The sequence below is a fragment of the Macaca thibetana genome, chromosome 10, assembly GCF_024542745.1.
Source record: "Macaca thibetana thibetana isolate TM-01 chromosome 10, ASM2454274v1, whole genome shotgun sequence".
Taxonomy (NCBI): Eukaryota; Metazoa; Chordata; class Mammalia; order Primates; family Cercopithecidae; genus Macaca; species Macaca thibetana.
This window is the reverse complement of record NC_065587.1, coordinates 71,441,621-71,458,755: the sequence shown is the minus strand read 5'-3', so window position 1 is coordinate 71,458,755 and position 17,135 is coordinate 71,441,621. Positions and strand designations below refer to the sequence as shown.

General features: G+C 49.9%; 3 protein-coding genes across 3 annotated transcripts in view; 2 read left to right on the top strand and 1 right to left on the bottom strand.

The window, feature by feature from the left end:
* SNRPB (small nuclear ribonucleoprotein polypeptides B and B1) overlaps positions 1–17,135 on the top strand; it is a 350,333-nt gene that overhangs the window by 61,107 nt on the left and 272,091 nt on the right. The window lies entirely within an intron of this gene.
* FASTKD5 (FAST kinase domains 5) overlaps positions 1–17,135 on the top strand; it is a 488,950-nt gene that overhangs the window by 400,058 nt on the left and 71,757 nt on the right. The window lies entirely within an intron of this gene.
* The window catches only part of EBF4 (EBF family member 4), a 65,927-nt gene that overhangs the window by 8,508 nt on the left and 40,284 nt on the right, over positions 1–17,135 (bottom strand). Inside the window, exons 8-11 of the mRNA XM_050745674.1 lie at positions 2,767–2,848; positions 1,884–2,001; positions 1,651–1,784; positions 1,431–1,557 (exon numbers count right to left, since the gene is read on the bottom strand). Of these exons, the coding sequence (XP_050601631.1) occupies positions 1,431–1,557; positions 1,651–1,784; positions 1,884–2,001; positions 2,767–2,848 (461 nt within the window). The remainder of the gene's footprint in view (positions 1–1,430; positions 1,558–1,650; positions 1,785–1,883; positions 2,002–2,766; positions 2,849–17,135) is intronic.

The following is a 17,135-nucleotide window of genomic DNA, read 5'->3' as shown; positions in this document are numbered from 1 at the left end:
ACTCTATACATATATGAGTTACAGTCCTAAGGACAGGACTCGATGGAGAGTTTTCTCTTTCCATCTGGTCAAATCAGAAGTTTATTATAAAAAAAGAAAAAACTTAACAATTTCCATTTATCACGGCTCAAATGGACTCTCTGCAGCATCTGAGGGCTAGAGGTTTGCATGCACCCCAGGGAAGCAACTGGAGAAGTGGGTGGCTTGGGCTGGGGCGGATGGAGTGGAGAAGATCCGGCCAGCGGCCAGATTCTACATTGCATCTCCACGTGTGTTGTGTTCACTGCTTACCCTGGCGTTGTGCAAGGGGTGTGTGTGTATGCGCGTCTGACCCAGTTCCCCACGCCCTTCTCCTTCTCCTTCCCCTTTTCCTGTTCCCTGCACCCTCCTTTTCGGATAGCCTGTCCCCGACCTACTCCACCAGTCTCAAAGCCCTACCTTCACCTGTAATTCTGACTTAGTGAATTTCCTTTAGTTTCCCGGCAAAGAAAAAGCACTCACTTCTGGGGCTCGGTCCTTGTCATTCCTTCTCCTGCAACTACCCTTCCTTCCCCCAGGTCAACCTCCCCACTAAGCCCTCGGGTTTCGGCTCAGTCGGGCTCAGCAGACACTCCCTACCAGAGGTTTTCCTTGATTGTCAGCCCCTTGACGGTGTGACCCCACCACCCCACGCGGTTCTCTGTTCAGCCTTTCCGGGTTAGACTGGAGCTCCCTGAGGGTAAGTAGGGTCACTACCGAGTGTCTCTCGAAGGGCTCGGTGAGCATCGGTGCAGGGGGCGGCGCGATGGTGGGGACTGCAGTGGGCTGGAGAGAAGTGGGTGGCTTAGCTGGGGCGGGGCGGGAAGATGGAAATGGGGAAGACTCGGTCAGCGGCCAAATAAAGCCAGGCTGGGGGGTTCTACACTGCCTCTCCACGTGTGTTCACTTCTCGCCCTGGCGTCGTGCAAGGGTTGTGTATGTACGCATGTGTGTGTGCGTGTACATGCAGAGTGAGGCCTGGGGTAGCGTGGGGGAACCAAGAGACCCAGAAAAGATTCAAGAGATTCGGGGAGCAGCGATCCCATTGGCATCTTTGAAATAAACATCCCTTTGGAGAGGCCCTAAACCCTGGAGGGTCTGCGGGCGGGAGACAGTGTTCAGGAGGTGAGATGGCCAAGGGAGAAAGAATGTTGGTTGTGGGGGGGACTTTGCCCCGGGGAAGGGACTAAGGAGCCAGAAGCCAGGGAGGGAAACACACAGAGCCACGGAAAGACGGTCCTGCGAGCGGAGCGATCACAGGCATAGATGGGTGACGGTGGCCCGACGTCGCTTGGGGGTGCGGCCACAGCGTACAGCTCGGCTAACTCCTAACTCCAAGAACGGAGATCAGTGCGCGGGGTGGGGCTCCCTCCTTGCACCTTAGACCTCCCCTCCCCCGCCCGACTCCTTACCTGTGTAGACAAAGCGGCCGGGTGCTCCCTTGCAAAACTGCTTGGACTTGTAGGAGAGGGTCACCTCCACCACCCCGGGGATGTGCCGCGGGGGCGTCTGCACCCGGATGGCGTGGGGCGTGATGAGCTGCGAGGGGATAGGGGAGGCCTGCAGGTCCCGCACCGGCCAGGGGAGGGCCCAGCCCCCAGGCCCAGGGGGAGACTGGCGGGGTTGGCCCACCTCGCTCCACACGAGCACGTTTCCGAACACGACCTGCAACCCGTCGAAGAAGTTGTCGCCGATGACAATGACGGTGGCGCCGCCCGTGGTCCAGCCCTCCCCGGGGCTGATGGCCTTGATGCAGGGGGTGGCAGCTGGGAGGCAGGAGAGGACCCAGGTCAGGGGACCGCGCTGAGGTGGGGCCTGGGGACTGGCTGGGCCCGCGGCGGCCGGGGCTGGGCCGGGGTCCTGACCTTCGGAGGGGTCCAGGCGGCGCGCCCTGCGGCCATGCTTGGAGTTGTTGTGCACAAACATGTTGTCAGACACGGCCAGCACGTGTCCGTCCACGCTCACCGTCGTGGACACCACCACCTGCGGGGAGAGCCGAGGCCAGCCTGGCTGGGGCCCTCGGGGGCTCCCGGGAGGGGAATGTGGTGGGGAACCAGCACCTTGAGGCTGGTGGCTGGATGCTGGAATTTAGGGTCACTGGTGGGAGGAGGAGGGCTTCAGTCCTGCAGTGTCTGAGCTGGTGGAAGGGGGCCAGCTGGATCAGGTGACACCCCCAGATGAACTGACTCCCCAGAAGCTACAAAAATAAACACCCCTGAAAAAACTGGCTCCTTGGGCAAAGAATGGCTACTGTTTTTGCATACACAGAATGCTGGGCTGTATCCACGGGCCTCCAAGGCAGGAATGGGGTCTTAGGCAAGCGGAGGGAGCAGCATCAGCCGGAGAACCCATCAGCAGGAGCCCCTGCCCTATTCTGGGGAGAAAACTGGGGCTGCCTTCTTCCCCCGCCCTGCACTGGGAGGGGTGTGCAGGCTGGGGATGTGCTAAGGGCAGCTGCTCTCCGCTTCACGCTATGCAAATTGCCTGGGTCGTTAATCATGTAAAAATGTCACAATTAGCATCTTCTTAAGTGGGACTCTAATGAAGCCTCCCTTGGCAGCCAGCATAAGTTGAGAAGGAGCTGCCCCACCCCCAGCAGGCACCAGGCTGGGGAGGCACAGGGCTGGGCAGAGGTCTGCCTTGGAGGCCTTTCCCAGGGTGGCAGGGTCACAGCCTTCCCTTCTCCCTCCCCTCCCCTCCATCAGGAAAGGGTGGGGTCGCAAGGGGAAACCCTTTCTCCAGACCCACCTGGAAGCGGCGCATGTCTCGGGGATTCCCCGCATTCTTCAGGCAGTTCTGGTTGCATTTGAGGAAGAACTTGAGGAAGAACCTGAAACAGTGTGGTCGGTGGGCTCAAGGGTCTGGGGGTTCTGGAAACAGGTGAAGATCCAACTGCTGCTTGCCATCCCCCCTCTCCGCAGGATGACTCCCCTCTTCCGGCTCCCACTTAGGCACACATCCCATATTCCCATCATGGTCTGCATATACCAGGGTGCCTGATACACACCAAACAGACCCATCGCAATGGCAACTTCACTGCACAACCACACACACAGTGTACCGATCACACAGTGCTTATTTATGCCACAAAGTTTGTATTTAGCACTACCACACAGCATATATTCATCATAAAGAGTAAGCCCGTTATATACACCACATATACCTACTACTCATTATACCCAACACTGTATACCCATCACACATACAACATATGCTCCGTATGTGATGTGTATGCACACTTACCCAATGTAACCGTATCACACACAGTGTATATGTCACAGTATATGCTCATCACCCATATAGTACTTCTGTCACACAACACATCCCTCCCCGGAGTATACCCATCACCACACAATATACACTCCTCAGACACAGCACATTCTTTGTAGGCACTGTTTATGCCTTGTATACTAATACTCACAAAATACAGCCATCACACACTCAGGGTATAACCTTCACACAAGCATAAGCGACATGTACTCCACGTATAGCCTGCACTCATCACACACACGGCATACTAATCAGACACAGAGCCCATACCCGTCATGCACGGTGTATACCCGCCCTACGCAATATATGCACAGAGAAATAGGAAATACCCAGAACACATACATTAATACACATTTTATGCTGTAAATGATTACTCAAAATATAGTTATTGCAAATACTGTAGAGCCATACCATATAGCAGATGCCCCCAGCAAATTCACCTCCCACATGGCAGATCCTCTTCCTACACATTTTATATCCATTATACATGTAGGAAAACGTAATCACACAGAGCACATACCCACCATATACACATGGTGTATCTGTCAGACATGTGGTCCAGAGACACCGTGAATGTCTTCTTTTTTACATAGAGTTATTGGGAAAAAAACACATATGCGCTGATGAGGCTGCTTTTTGGACAAACATGAGCACTTGGTCCTCCTCTCCTTCCTGGCAGTTGGCTGGGAGGGTGGGGCCTTGGTCCTGTTACCCACCAATAAGGTAGCCATGGACAATATTCTGGCTGTTGTACTCTTTTTTTTTTTATCCTGGTTTTTTTTGGTTTGTTTTTGTTTTTTGTTTTTTGTTTTTGAGGTGGAGTCTCACTGTGTTGTCCAGGCTCACCATCTCTCACTACAACCTCCACCTCCCGGGTTCAAGCAATTCTCCCTGCCTCAGCCCTCAGCTTCCTGAGTAGCTTGGATTACAGGTGCCTGCCACCACGCCTGGCTAATTTTTGTAGTTTTTAGTAGAGATGGTGTTTTGCCATGTTGGCCAGGCTGGTCTCGAATTCCTGACCTCAGGTGATTCGCCCGCCTCGGCCTCCCAGAGTGTTGGGATTACAAGCGTGAGCCACTGCGCCTGGCCCTGTTGTACTCTTAGTAAACTTGGAATATGATCAGTATCTGCCTTATGCCTTACAGCACTCTGTGAGCATCTGGGACGATGCCCTTTACAAACTGTAGAGCGTGTGGCTAACATCTGCAGTAGGTCCTGACATGTGGCACAGCCTCCTAGGCCACTGTATGAGCTTCTCCAGTCAGCCAGCTTTCTCATTTTACCTCCACCCAATTGGGAGATATTTTTACCATACTATTTACTAGAGCAAATACAAGAATCCCAAACCTGGGGTGGAACTTTAACCACTGTATAGTTACTCCTGTACTGCTTATGTACCCCAAATTTGAATGTTCATTTAATTCACCAGAGTTGCCTCCAAAGTCTGCAAACGTTAAATTCCTGGTTCAGAGGAAGATTTGTTACAGGCCCTGAAAGCCTAGTCCCCAAAAAGGAGGTCCCCAAGTCCTGGGAGGAGTAAGGACCAGTCCTGGAACTGAGGTGTCCTCAGCGGGCAGCCCCTCCTTGGGAGATGGTGGCAGTCACCTTCCTGGAGATACCTCTCCCTGGGGTCCTGCCTCTGTCTACATTCTCAGCACTTTTCATGTTCCCTCACAGTAGGCACCCCTATATTTCCCAAATGGTGCATCTCTACAGTGCAGACAATCCATTTGCCCCTACAGGATACCCTGCAGTGCACACAGCTATTATGCCCCCAAACAGTAGTCGCCAATATGTAGTCACCATATATACCCCTATGGGTCACACCGAGGTGCAGACACCTCCAGTGCTCCTGAGAGGTACACCTGCACAGTGGACGCACTCCATTTCTCTCTTATTAGTTACTATAGTAATCACTCCCTACACCCCTTATGACATCCCATGGTGTAAACACACTACACCCACATGTGCAACATGTTCCTCATCCATGCCCCACATTCACATGTGACAGCATATAGACTCTCTACTCACACACACAGTGCAGACCAGTTCATTTAAATTAAGTACTGGTGTGCTCGGTCCTTTGGCAGGTGCTAGATGGAGGAAAAAACACCAGGATGGCTCATGGTCTCTGTCCTAAAGGGACTGAAGGCTCACCTTTGGATACCACTGAAGATGCAACAAGCATAGGACTGCACCAGAAGATGACACATGTGCCCACTGCACCCCACACCACTCAAAACTACAGAATCAAGAGGAAGGGTCCTTGGGAAGGGGCCAAGATAGGGGCTCTGGCCAGGCCTGGACTCTCTGTGTGACCTGGGGTAGGTAAATCCTTCCACACCCATGAAGGGAGAGTAGCGATTGAAGGCTGCCATGACACCTTCTAGTCCTGCCTCTGGGACATCCTTTATTTCCACCCTCCCCAAGGCTGTGGTTTCCTGCTCCCTCACTGGCCCTTCCCCAAGCCTTTGCTCAGCAGGTTTTCCCACTCCCACTATCCCTTTCCAGTACAGGTTTCATTTGTCCTTTGGGTCCACACCAGTTCTCACACCCTGCCAGCCACCATTTTCTGGCCACTCTAGGTTTCAAGGACCACCCCTCCCTGAGAGCCCTAGGGCCCTGCCAGCACCTCTGTCTGTGGGGACACTTCAGTATTTGAGCCTGGCTAGCATTACCTGCAGAGTGTGGGTGAGTAAAAGCAGCTGCACAAGGCCATGGCCTGCGGTGGGAGCTGAGGGTCAGTCCTCTTCTCCCTTCCCTCTGGGCCTGTCCTCAGAGCTAGCACATAGTCGAAGCCATCCATGGTGCGGCTGAAACCTCACTCCCTTCCAGCTGGTAGTCCACGAGGCTGCTCCCAGTCAAAGCCTGCACCACCCCCCAAGACCAGTAGTGTCAGTGTCACCTGAGACCTTGCTACAAATGTAGAATCTCAGTCCCCACCTCAGACCTGCTGAGTCAGAGTCACATATCTGCGTTCATACCCCCTCCAGGTGATGCTGGTGCACGCTGAAGTTTGAGAACCACTGCACTGGAGCTGCGCTACCCATTACTACAGCCGCCACCCCCATGTGGCATGAACCCTGTAGCGTGGCTAGTCCGAACTTGAGATGTGCTGTAAGTGTAAAATACCCATTAGATTTCCAAGACTTAGAAAAAAAAAGAATATAAAATAATTCATCAGTAATCTTTTATGTTGATTTCATGTGGAAATGCTCATCTTTTAGATATATTGGGTTAAATAAAATGTATTATGATAATTAGTTGTATCAGTTTCCTGTGGCTACTGGAAAATTTAACATTACATATGTGACTTGAGGCCCTGCTCGGTGGCTCATGCCTGTAATCCCAGCATTTTGGGAGGCCGAGGTGGGTGGATCGCTTGAGGCCAGGAGTTTGAAACTAGCCTGGCCAATACTGCGAAACTCCATCTCTACTAAAAATATCGAAATTAGCTAGGAGAGGTGGTGCATGCCTGTAGTCCCAGCTACTCGGGAGGCTGAGGCATAAGAATTGCTTGAACGGGGGAGGTGGAGGTTGCAGTGAGCCAAGATTGCACCACTACACTCCAGCCTGGGTGACAGAGTGAGACCCTGTCTCAAAAAAAAAAAAAAAAAAAAAAAAAAAAAAGAAAAGAAAAAAAAAGCATATTTACATATGTGACTTGCATTATATTAATATTGGACAATGCTTCTCTGGAGTGTATGTCTCTAGGAGAAAGTGACTCACATTTACTATTGATTGATTGGAGCACAGACTGTAAAGTTAAGTGCTAATTTGTAGAAAACTGATAAGATACAAATGATATTTGTCAGTGGGAGCTAAAAACTTTGATGACCTGGAGGTAGAGCACGGAAAGATAGATAATAGAGACTGGGAAGGGTGAGTTGGGGGGCGGGAAGTGAAGAGAAGTGGGTTATAGGGTACAAACAAACAGCAAGATAGAAGGAATAAACTTGATGTTTGATAGCAGAGTAGGGTGACTATACTTAGCCAAAATGTATTGTACCTGCACGATGGACACCCTAAATATCCGGATTGGATCACCACACATGTATACTTTCACTTGTACCCTGCGAATTTATACTCCCCCAAATTTATATGACTTGGAAACAAATGATATTTGTCAGGAGAAGTAAATACTTTCTGTTTGGTGGAGAAATAAGCCCTAAAGATGATAAAATTGTCCTACGGACATTAACTTTGTATCTAATTTGGAAATCTTATTCCAGTATTTTTCACACAATCCCTTGCCTCTCCTTCCCTCCCTTCCAGTCCTTTCCATATACGCACACACACTCACACACTCACACATATTTCAGTCGGTTTCTCTTCGTCTTCTTTGAATCAGCTTTGTCATCCCATTGGTTTCCTCATCAATAAGTTATAGAAAACTTCGACACATGCTCAGTAGCAATTTGTATGAGACTCATGCTTTTGACATTTTGAAGACTGTGCTTTGGCAAAGGTGACCGGCCCCCGAAGGCTCCTGCCTTCCAAGGCTGGACCTGGAATTAGAGGACTTCCGCTGGGGTCTAGAACCAGGAGCAGTGCCCCCTCCTCTCCCCTGGACCAGTGACTGCCAATCCTCCGGGTGCGGCTGCCTGGTCCTCTCTTTGCCCACCAGGGGGAGACAGACACACCACGGAGGCTGGAAGGGCAAACATGAGGACAACCCAGCCGACTTCTCCCTTGGCGGACGCCAAGGGGGTGACGCTTTATTCCACCTGAGCAGTCAGGGAAGGATGAGAATGGAGTCAGGGAAGAAGAAGGAGGGGCAGCAGGTCCTCCAAGCCATGTCTGCACAGAGGCCCGATGCGGGGGCTGGGGACTGGGAGAGGGTGAGAGGCCCCGTGGGCAGGGGAGCTGCAGGGAGACATATACACATGTGGAGCACACGTGGATGTGGGAGCTGCAGGCAGGTGCTTCCCTTGAAAGAAAAGAGCCTGGGCAGGGGCTGGGTAAGTGAGGACAAGGTTCCGGGCCTGGGACACCCTGCAGGGACTTGAGGCAGGAAGGGATGTGAACTTTGTTGAGGGGCTTGAAGCCCTGCTTGTCACCATGGAACCACCCCCCACCTCTAAAGCTTGGATGAGCCTGAGGGTGTTCTCTGAGCAGCCCTCCCCACTCCTGGCCCTATGGGGCTGAAAGAGAGTCTAGGAAAGCCCCTTTTTCCTGACCAGGATGGGAGCAGGGGGCAGGGAGTGGGGGGGAGCAAAGTGAGCCCAAGTCCACAGCCCTCTCTGACCTGAGAATCCCCATGGAGGGTAAGCACTGCAGGACCAGTGTCCAGTGCCATCCCCCTGTGGCCATGAGGCTCTCTGAGGGCATGGCTTCCTAATCCAGACCCCACAGAAAGGGGAGTAAAGGAAAGGCCAAATCCCAGAAGTTTCCATTAGGATTACTGGAAGAAAACACCATAAATACAAGCATGACTTACACATAAAATGCATTAAGGAGGTAACTATGCAAACAAACAAACAAGACAAAACAAAACAAACAAACAAAAAACCAGGGAACCAGGTCTAACCCATCAGGGACTTAGCAGCTTAGCAAGTGCCCAGAATGCTGCTGAGTTTGTCACTTTGGCATCATCTTGCTGAATCCCCCAGGTGATGTCGATGCCCAGGTGGTGTCGGTCTGCAACCATTCCCACTTCACAGATGAGAAAACCAAGGCTAAGCTACAAAGACATAGTAAATGCCGAAGTCAGGATATGAACACGGGTCTTTATGAATCACTGATGCTGACAAGAGTCCTAGAAGTCCTTGTAAGTGGGGCTCTCAGAGTCCGACTCAGGCTGGTACTGCAGCGGCAAGCCCGCCTTCAAAAGTGGCTCTGAGAGGCAGGCTGTGTGGGGACCAGGATAGCTACGTTGCGGGGATTTCCTCGAGGTTACAAATTCAACAGGGTTGCAAAGGACAAACTCGGGTCCTCTTGCTCCTAGTTTTGGGATTTTGGCTGTTGTGACTGCTGCTGTCAGTCGAGAAGATCTTCAGTATTAAAAAAACAATGGAACCAAGAGTTAAAAATTGTTCTAGCTCATTGGGGCTATAGGGGCTTCGTTATTCCATTCTGCCTATATTCCACATTCTCAATAAAAGCTTCAATGAAAGACCAGAAGAAGAGTTGTGAACAGTGGCCATCCAACTAATGAAGTACCTAAAGGGTGGCAGTTATGCATCATGACTCTGATGCCTGTGACTTAAAGGAAAGCTCAGAGTAGTTCACCCGCACACCCACCTTACTACATCCTGAACTTAGTTTAGCCTTCGTAATGATGTCTATAAATGCTTTTTATTCCTCCCCGTAAAAACAGCTCAAGATGAAATGAAAATAAACTTCTTGTCCATGGAGTATTTCCTACCAAAGAAGCAAATTCTGGGTTGAGTATGGCTGAAGTGCAAACATTTAACGTATACACTACTTCTCAGGGGTGACACCATTGCATAAAGTAAACTTCCCAAGCACAGTGCTTTACTCAAAAGAGACACTCAGTAGAGAGGGCAAGTGTGAAGGCAACTGATGTGAGTCCACTGTTAAACTCTAGGTTCTCGGGGGGGTGGAAGGCAGAGTGGGATGGAGTTGCCTTTTTCTTTTTTCTTTTTTTTTTTTTGAGACAGGGTCTCACTCTGTCGCCCAGACTGGAGTACAGTGGTGTGATCTTGGCTCACTGCAGCCTTGACCTCTCAGGCTTAAGTGATCCTCTCACCTCAGCCTCCTGAGCAGCTGGGACTACAGGTCACACTACCATGCTCAGCTAATTTTGTTTATTTTTTGTAGAGACGGAGGTCTCAGTATGTTGCCCAGGCTGGTCTCAAACTCCTGGGCTCAGTAGATCCTTCTGACTCAGCCTCTCAAAATGCTGTGATTACAGGCATGAGCCACTGTGCCTAGCTGGGAGCTGTTTTTGGAAGACAACGTCCAGGTACTCTACAGTGAATTGATGCCTGCCTGATTCCCTCATGCCCCAGCTGCAGTGTAGATGGTCAAATGGCTCACAGCTGCCCTGAGTTAATCTGAGAATTACCCTCAGCCAAGAGCATATACTACCCACCAGTAGCCCACAGCCAATGACAGATTGACATTACAAGGAGGACCAACTCTCCGGCCATTCACACTCCAGACCTCCACATGGGATAGGCTGACGCTAGACTCCAGCTGAGACCACCTCCTCATTAAGCTGCCTCTCCGCTCATTCCTTTTCTCCTGAGAGCTCTCCTTCGATAAACCTCTTCCACAAGAATCCCCATCTCAGGCTCTGCTTCCAGGAATCCCATCCTAAGAAACCTTAGGTCACAGAGCTAAGGCTTTTCACCAGCTTTTTCCTCCCTGCATCCCCACGAGACACTTAGGGCTGAAATCATGTTCTCACTTCCAAAGAGAAAGCTGTCAGTAAGTCAAAGAGCTGGAAGGAGAGCCCAAGTGCATTTTCCACTACAGGACTGTCAGGGGCAAGGAAGAGCATGTCTAGATTACAGTGCTCCCTAAGGGAACTTTTCCCAGAATGATATGCACTAGCCACACATGGCTACCGAGCACTTGAAATGTGGCTAGTGCGACTGAGGAACTGAATTTTATTTCATTTTCATTAACATTTAAATTAAATGTTTAATTAATTTAATTAATCTATTTTTTTGAAATGGTGTCTCGCTCTGTTGCCCAGGCTGGAGTGCTGTGGCCCAATTTCAGCTCACTGCAATCTCCGCCTCCTGGGTTAAAGCGATTCTCCTGCCTCAGCCTCCTGAGTAGCTGGGACTAAAGGTGACTGCCACCATGCAGAGCTAATTTTTGTTATTTAGTGGAGACAGGGTTCCACCATATTGGTCAGGCTGGTCACGAACTCCTGACCTCAGGTGATCCACCTGCCTTGGCCTCCCAAAGTGGTAGCATTACAGGCGTGGGCCACTGTGCCCGGCCATTTTAATTAGCATAAATCTAAATAGTCACATGTGGCTCCAGACTACCATATTGGACAGTGCAGATCTAGAAAGAAGGTGTGCAGTGAATGGAAATACAAGCTGGGGCAGGGTGTTCCGAACAACAGTGTGTCCTGTGAAGGCCTTGGGAAAGACAGCAGATTGAGTGAAGAGTAGATTAAATTGGATATGTGTTTCCAAGCCCAAAGTTGGCACTGCAGCCTGAGATGGGGAAATAAGGGGAGAGGGATCCTCTGCTAATTTTTATCCTAAAAGATTTGTCTTGGACTCCCATGATCCTCAGAAGAAACTGAAGCAGTTTCTGGCTTTCCAGCATTTTCATTGTCTGCCTCTCTCTACCCTCAGCTCAGGGACAGAGGAGGACACAGATGGCTGGGCCATTCATCCCCTCATTCATTCCATACACCCACTTAAAAAGATTTATTAAATACCTTCTATGTGTCAGGCACTGGGACATTGTACAAAATCTTAAGGAAATTACAATCCAACAGGAAAGAGAAACTCAGGAAGACAGAGTGGTGGGCATGGCAGGAGGATGTGCCAAGTGTAATCTGCAGTAGCCACTTATTTTGCCTAGGGGAGGTGGAAGGCTTCCTAGAGGTCCTATTTGGTCTTGGGTGTTGGGTCTTGGAGGATCTCACCAAGAAGTAGGAGGCAGGGCACTCCATGCAAAGGGACTAACAGCTCTGCCACGGGGCAGACGGCTCACTCGTCCCGTGGTGCCTAACAAGACTGAGGAGGGCAGTGTGGCTTGGGGCCTAGGGTTGGGACCAAATCATGCGGGACTTGGACCCTGTGGGTGATGGGGAGGCTGCAGGGGATGTCTCCCTTCAGGCAGAGACAGGAACCAAAGGGCCTAGGCTAGAGAAGGGAAGGGGAATGAGGAGCTTACTGCAATAGTTCAGGCCCATGTGGGGTTGACCCAGGCTGCTTCCTGGTCTTAGCCTGTGGTAGCAGCCAAGACAGACTGTCCCCAAGGCCATAGCCACCTGCCAGGCCTGGACCTCGCCTCGCCACCATGATCCCCACCCGGGTAGAGGTGGCTGCAGTGCAGATGGGCTGGGGGACTATAAATAGCCAGGGCGCATACATTAGCATGCCAATGCACCCGCACCCCATCCTCTATGCTAATGGCCCACCATGCGCCTGAACACCTTCTGTTCCCCTGCATGCATTTGCATGCACAATTAGCATAATCTTGTATAATTAATGAACAGCGTCAATTTTAGCTCCTAAGTAATTTGATTAACATGTTGATAGGGCACTTACTAGGCTCTCCAAACCTCAGGGCTGGGCATGGGGCCTGAGGAGAAGGGGAGGGGGGTGGAGAGACTGCTAAGGGGCCCCCAGCTGCCCACCAAGAGTGGCAGTGACTCCACTTCCCCCAAACCAGGCCTGAGGGGAGGGGAGGAAGGGTGGAGTGGCTGCTAATGGGAGGCCTCTGGGCATGCCACATGCAGCGGCAGGGAGGGGCTGGAGCATGGTCACCGTGGTGTGTGCCTGTGTGGACACAGATGTACACACACACCCACACAAGTCCCCTCAAGCCTGGGAAGTCTTCTGAGAATGCAGGATATCAGAGTCCATGGGAGGAACAGAAGAGAAGGAGAGAGAGAGAAAAAGGAGGAAGGAGGGGGGATGGGGCATGGACAGCAGCAGAAGCTACAGAGCTGGAAGGGGTGCTTGTGAGTCACACAGAGATTTAAAGGAGAAGCTGGGAGTCTGAAGGAAAGAAGTTGTGGGTTCCTCTGGCCTTGGGCAGAGGTGGTGGTGGAGGTGAGCCCTGGGCTCCAAGACCAGATACCTTGGCACCTCTTATCTATGAATCAGGTGAGAGGTGGGTAGGGGGTGTTAGCAAGGCCTGGCATCTTCTACAATTCACCAAGCACCCAGGGCAGAGAGAACAGACAGAAGGCCAAGTGAGAGTGTCCCCTTCCTATTCAGAGAAAGACCTATCCCAGCCTGGGTCGTCTACCCCTGACTGTGGGCTCTGACACTGGAGGCAGGACATTCCTCCTTGCTCCTTGGCTCTCACCCTGAACTTTCTTTCTTTTCTTTTCTTTTCTTTTCTTTTTTTTGAGATGTAGTCTCGCTCTGTTGCCTAGGCTGGAGTGTAGCGGTGCAATCTTGGCTCACTGCAACTTCCGCCTCCTGGGTTCAAGTCATTTTTCTGCCTCAGCCTGCCGAGTAGCTGGGACTATAGGTGCCCGCCACCACGCCCGGCTTTTTTTTGTTTTTTTCCACATTTTTAGTAGAGGTGGGTTTTCACCATGTTAGCCAGGCTGGTCTCAAACTCCTGACCTCAAGTGATCCGCCCACGTTGGCCTCCCACAGTGCTGGGATTACAGGCGTGAGCCACTGTGCCCGGCCTGAACTTTCTTGCTGCTGTCTAGGCTCAGCTGCACTTACTCTAAGATGATTGGTAAGGGTGGGGGGCAGGAGGGTAAGAAATGACTTTGAGGCGGTCACTGTGCTGGGCACTGCATGAATACATCCTACTAACTCCACAGAGTCCTCTCCTTCCCAGAATCACAGGAGGCTCATCAGTCAGCTCCATTTTACACATAAGGGAACTGAAGTTGAGGGAGGTGAGAACTTGCTCCAAGTTACATAGCCAAACATCCCAGGTTGGCTTGAGTCCCCAACCCTCAATAACTCTCCACTTTGTGGAGAAAGCTTATTATTCAAGTTGCAGGCGGTTCACTCACTAGCTGCCTCTAATCCACCTATTATGGTTCCTAGGCTGCCTCATGCCTGCAGTTCCCCTCTTCCCTCAATTTTCTTTTCTTTTCTTTTTCTTTCCTTTTTTTTTTTTTTTTTTTTTTTTTTGAGACGGAGTTTCGCTCCTGTTGCCCAGGCTGGAGTGCAGTGCGTGATCTCGGCTCACTGCAACCTCCGCCTCCCCGGTTCACGCCATTCTCCTGTCTCAGCCTCTGGGGTAGCTGGGACTATAGATGCCCATCATCATGCCTGGCTATTTTTTTGTATTTTTAGTAGAGATGGGGTTTCACCGTGTTAGCCAGGATGGGCTCGATCTCCTGACCTCGTGATCTGCCCACCTTGGCCTCCCAAAGTGCTGGGATTACAGGCGTAAGCCACCACGCCGGCCCTCTTTCCCCAATTTTCTATGGAGGCACTGTCCAAATCTCTACTCCTGTCTCAGCATGGGGGCCAGTCTGGCCCTAAGCTTGGCTTTGGCTGCCCAGAGGTCTCCTCATAAGTCCTTCCTCTTCATTAGGGGTCCTTTGGAGACCTCTGTCCTTATGATTGGCATCTCAGCCTATATGATCCTCAGAGCATATGAGTGAATCTCGCTTGAACCCCCTCTGCTTCTCCCTCCCTGAAATGCTCTCAGCTCTGAAAAGAGTGGTGGGGGCTGGGGAGAGTGAGGAAGGAAGTGCAGTGCATTCAGGTGGCAAGAGGGAAGACCTCAGTCTCACCTCAGCACTGACCCAGCAGGGAGGTTCTGGAACCTCAAGGGGGATTGCCAGAATGGATCTGGACAGAAGTCTGTGCTTGCAGCATGAGTGTGGGAGATCCTGCTGGAAAGGGTGGAAGGAGATGGATGACACTGGGCTAGTTTTGTGGCTATAGAGGAAAACAGGGAATGTTGCATTAACCAGTGGATTAGGAAGGGGGCTGATTCTTCTGAAGTTCCCACAGCTCCTTCTCATCTAATTCTACTTGTAATTTGCCTGATCTAGGGTCTAAATTTTCCCCCAATAGAGTAGACCACAGCTTACCTTTGCCAGTGGCTCAGACCTAAACTGTTCCAACAGTGTCACTGAACAACACCCACCAGGCAGCAGGCACAATTACATGCCAGGGAGTGTCCATAGCCCCCAGCTCCTGTCTATCTCTGGGAGCCAGAGAAGAGTTATGAGCCTCCCATGGGAGGGGATCTTCCCCCACCCCTACCACAGGGTCATCCGGGCCAATCAAGCAAAGTCTTAGAGCTGTGATGTCAGATACAGTAACTATGTGTTATTACTTAAATTTGATTTAAATTAAACACAATTAAATATTCAATTCCTCAGTCACAGTAGCTACATTTCAAGTGCCCAATAACTAACTATGTGTGGCTATTGGTTACCATATTGGTCGGTACAGAACATTTCCATCATTGCAGAAAGTACTATTGGACAGTATGGTCTTCAAGCCTTACATTGTTCTCTATTTCTTCTTATCATTATGTAATTATGGATAATCTCTACTGACCTTTCTTCGAGTACACAAATTTTTTTCAAAATTATAAAATGTTGTTTACATAATTATATTTGTCTCCTCAACTGCTCTGTAAGCTCTCAGAGGGCAGGGATCATTGTGTAAGCCTCTCTTCTCCCAAGCATCCATCATAGTGCCAGTCCCACAACAGATGCTAATTGATTCATGATGGAATTCAAGAGTCAAAAATCACTGTGACTGGATGAATGCTGGACTAAAGCTCCCAAGTCACTTTTAACTTGTGCCCAGGTAAGAAATAACAATTACAGGGACAGGACTTTGGGAATTGCTAGGTAAAGACCTCTGAAAATCTGTTCTTCCATAAAGAAACAAGAACACTGGCAAACATGGTCAAAATCAACTTTCTCAGAACTCTGAAAATTAACAAAATATGTGCAACAACTCAAGGAACATTGAGGCAAGAAAAATGGCTGAGTAGTAATAAGAACAGAAAGCTTTGTGGTGTTTTAATTTGCGCTATTCCCATCCCCTACTCCCCAGCCCTGTTGAAGACCAGTTACCTTGCAACCACTATTGTAGCTGTAAAAACCAGCAAGCTAGCAACCATAGGAAGGTGTAGAGTGGGTTTGGAGCCTCTCAACAAGCTGTATTCCCAGTCAGTTTCCACTCTTTAACCTTTCTAGCAACTCCCTGATGGCTTTATTTGTAGAACTTGTTATCTGACCTGATTCAGAACTTACTTAGTGGGAAAGGCCCTATCTTCAGGGTGTTTGTTGAAAACCAGTGGCAATTGCTTAACATTGCAGCTACATGAGGTAGCAATACAAGTTGGGGGCAAACAAAAGTTTGGCCATAATATTTTAAAGGAAAAAGTGGGGAATAAGATGTTCACAGGGGGCTCTGAAAAGCTCTGACATATTCCTGGAGATCTAGAAAGCTATACATATGTGCAGGGAGAGGCACATGAGCAAAAAAGGCATGGAAAGCCTTTTTTCCTCTCACCTCTGGTTTATCCCAAGGGCCTGAGCAAGCAGGAAGTGAAGGTCAAGGCAGAGTTGTAAATTGCTAGAGCACTGAAGGCATGTCCTAACACATACACAGAGCCACTGCATCTGGCCTAGACAAAGACTTTAAATGAGCAATTATAAATATGTTCATAGAACTAAAGGAAACTATGTCTAAAAAATTCAAGAAAAGTATGAGAATGAAGTCACACCAAAAAAAATCAATAAAGGATTTTAAATTATATTTTTAAAAACTCATGAAATTCTGAAGTTGAAAAGAACAATAACTAAAATTTTAAAAAACACCTGGAACAAGCTTCTCTAACCTCCGACCCATGGGGCACATGCAGCTCAGGTTGGCTTTGAATTCAGCCCAACAAAAATTTGTAAACTTTCTTATTATGAGATTTTTTTGCTTGCTTTTTTTTTTTTTTTTCTTCTCATCAGCTATCGCTAGTGTTAATGTATTTTTTATTTTTTATTTTATTTTATTTTTTTTTTGAGATGGAGTCTCGCTCTGTCGCCCAGGCTGGAGTGCAGTGGCCGGATCTCAGCTCACTGCAAGCTCCGCCTCCCGGGTTTATGCCATTCTCCTGCCTCAGCCTCCCGAGTAGCTGGCACTACAGGCGCCTGCCACCTCGCCCGGCTAGTTTTTTGTATTTTTAGTAGAGACGGGGTTTCACCATGTTAGCCAGGATGGTCTCGATCTCCTGACCTC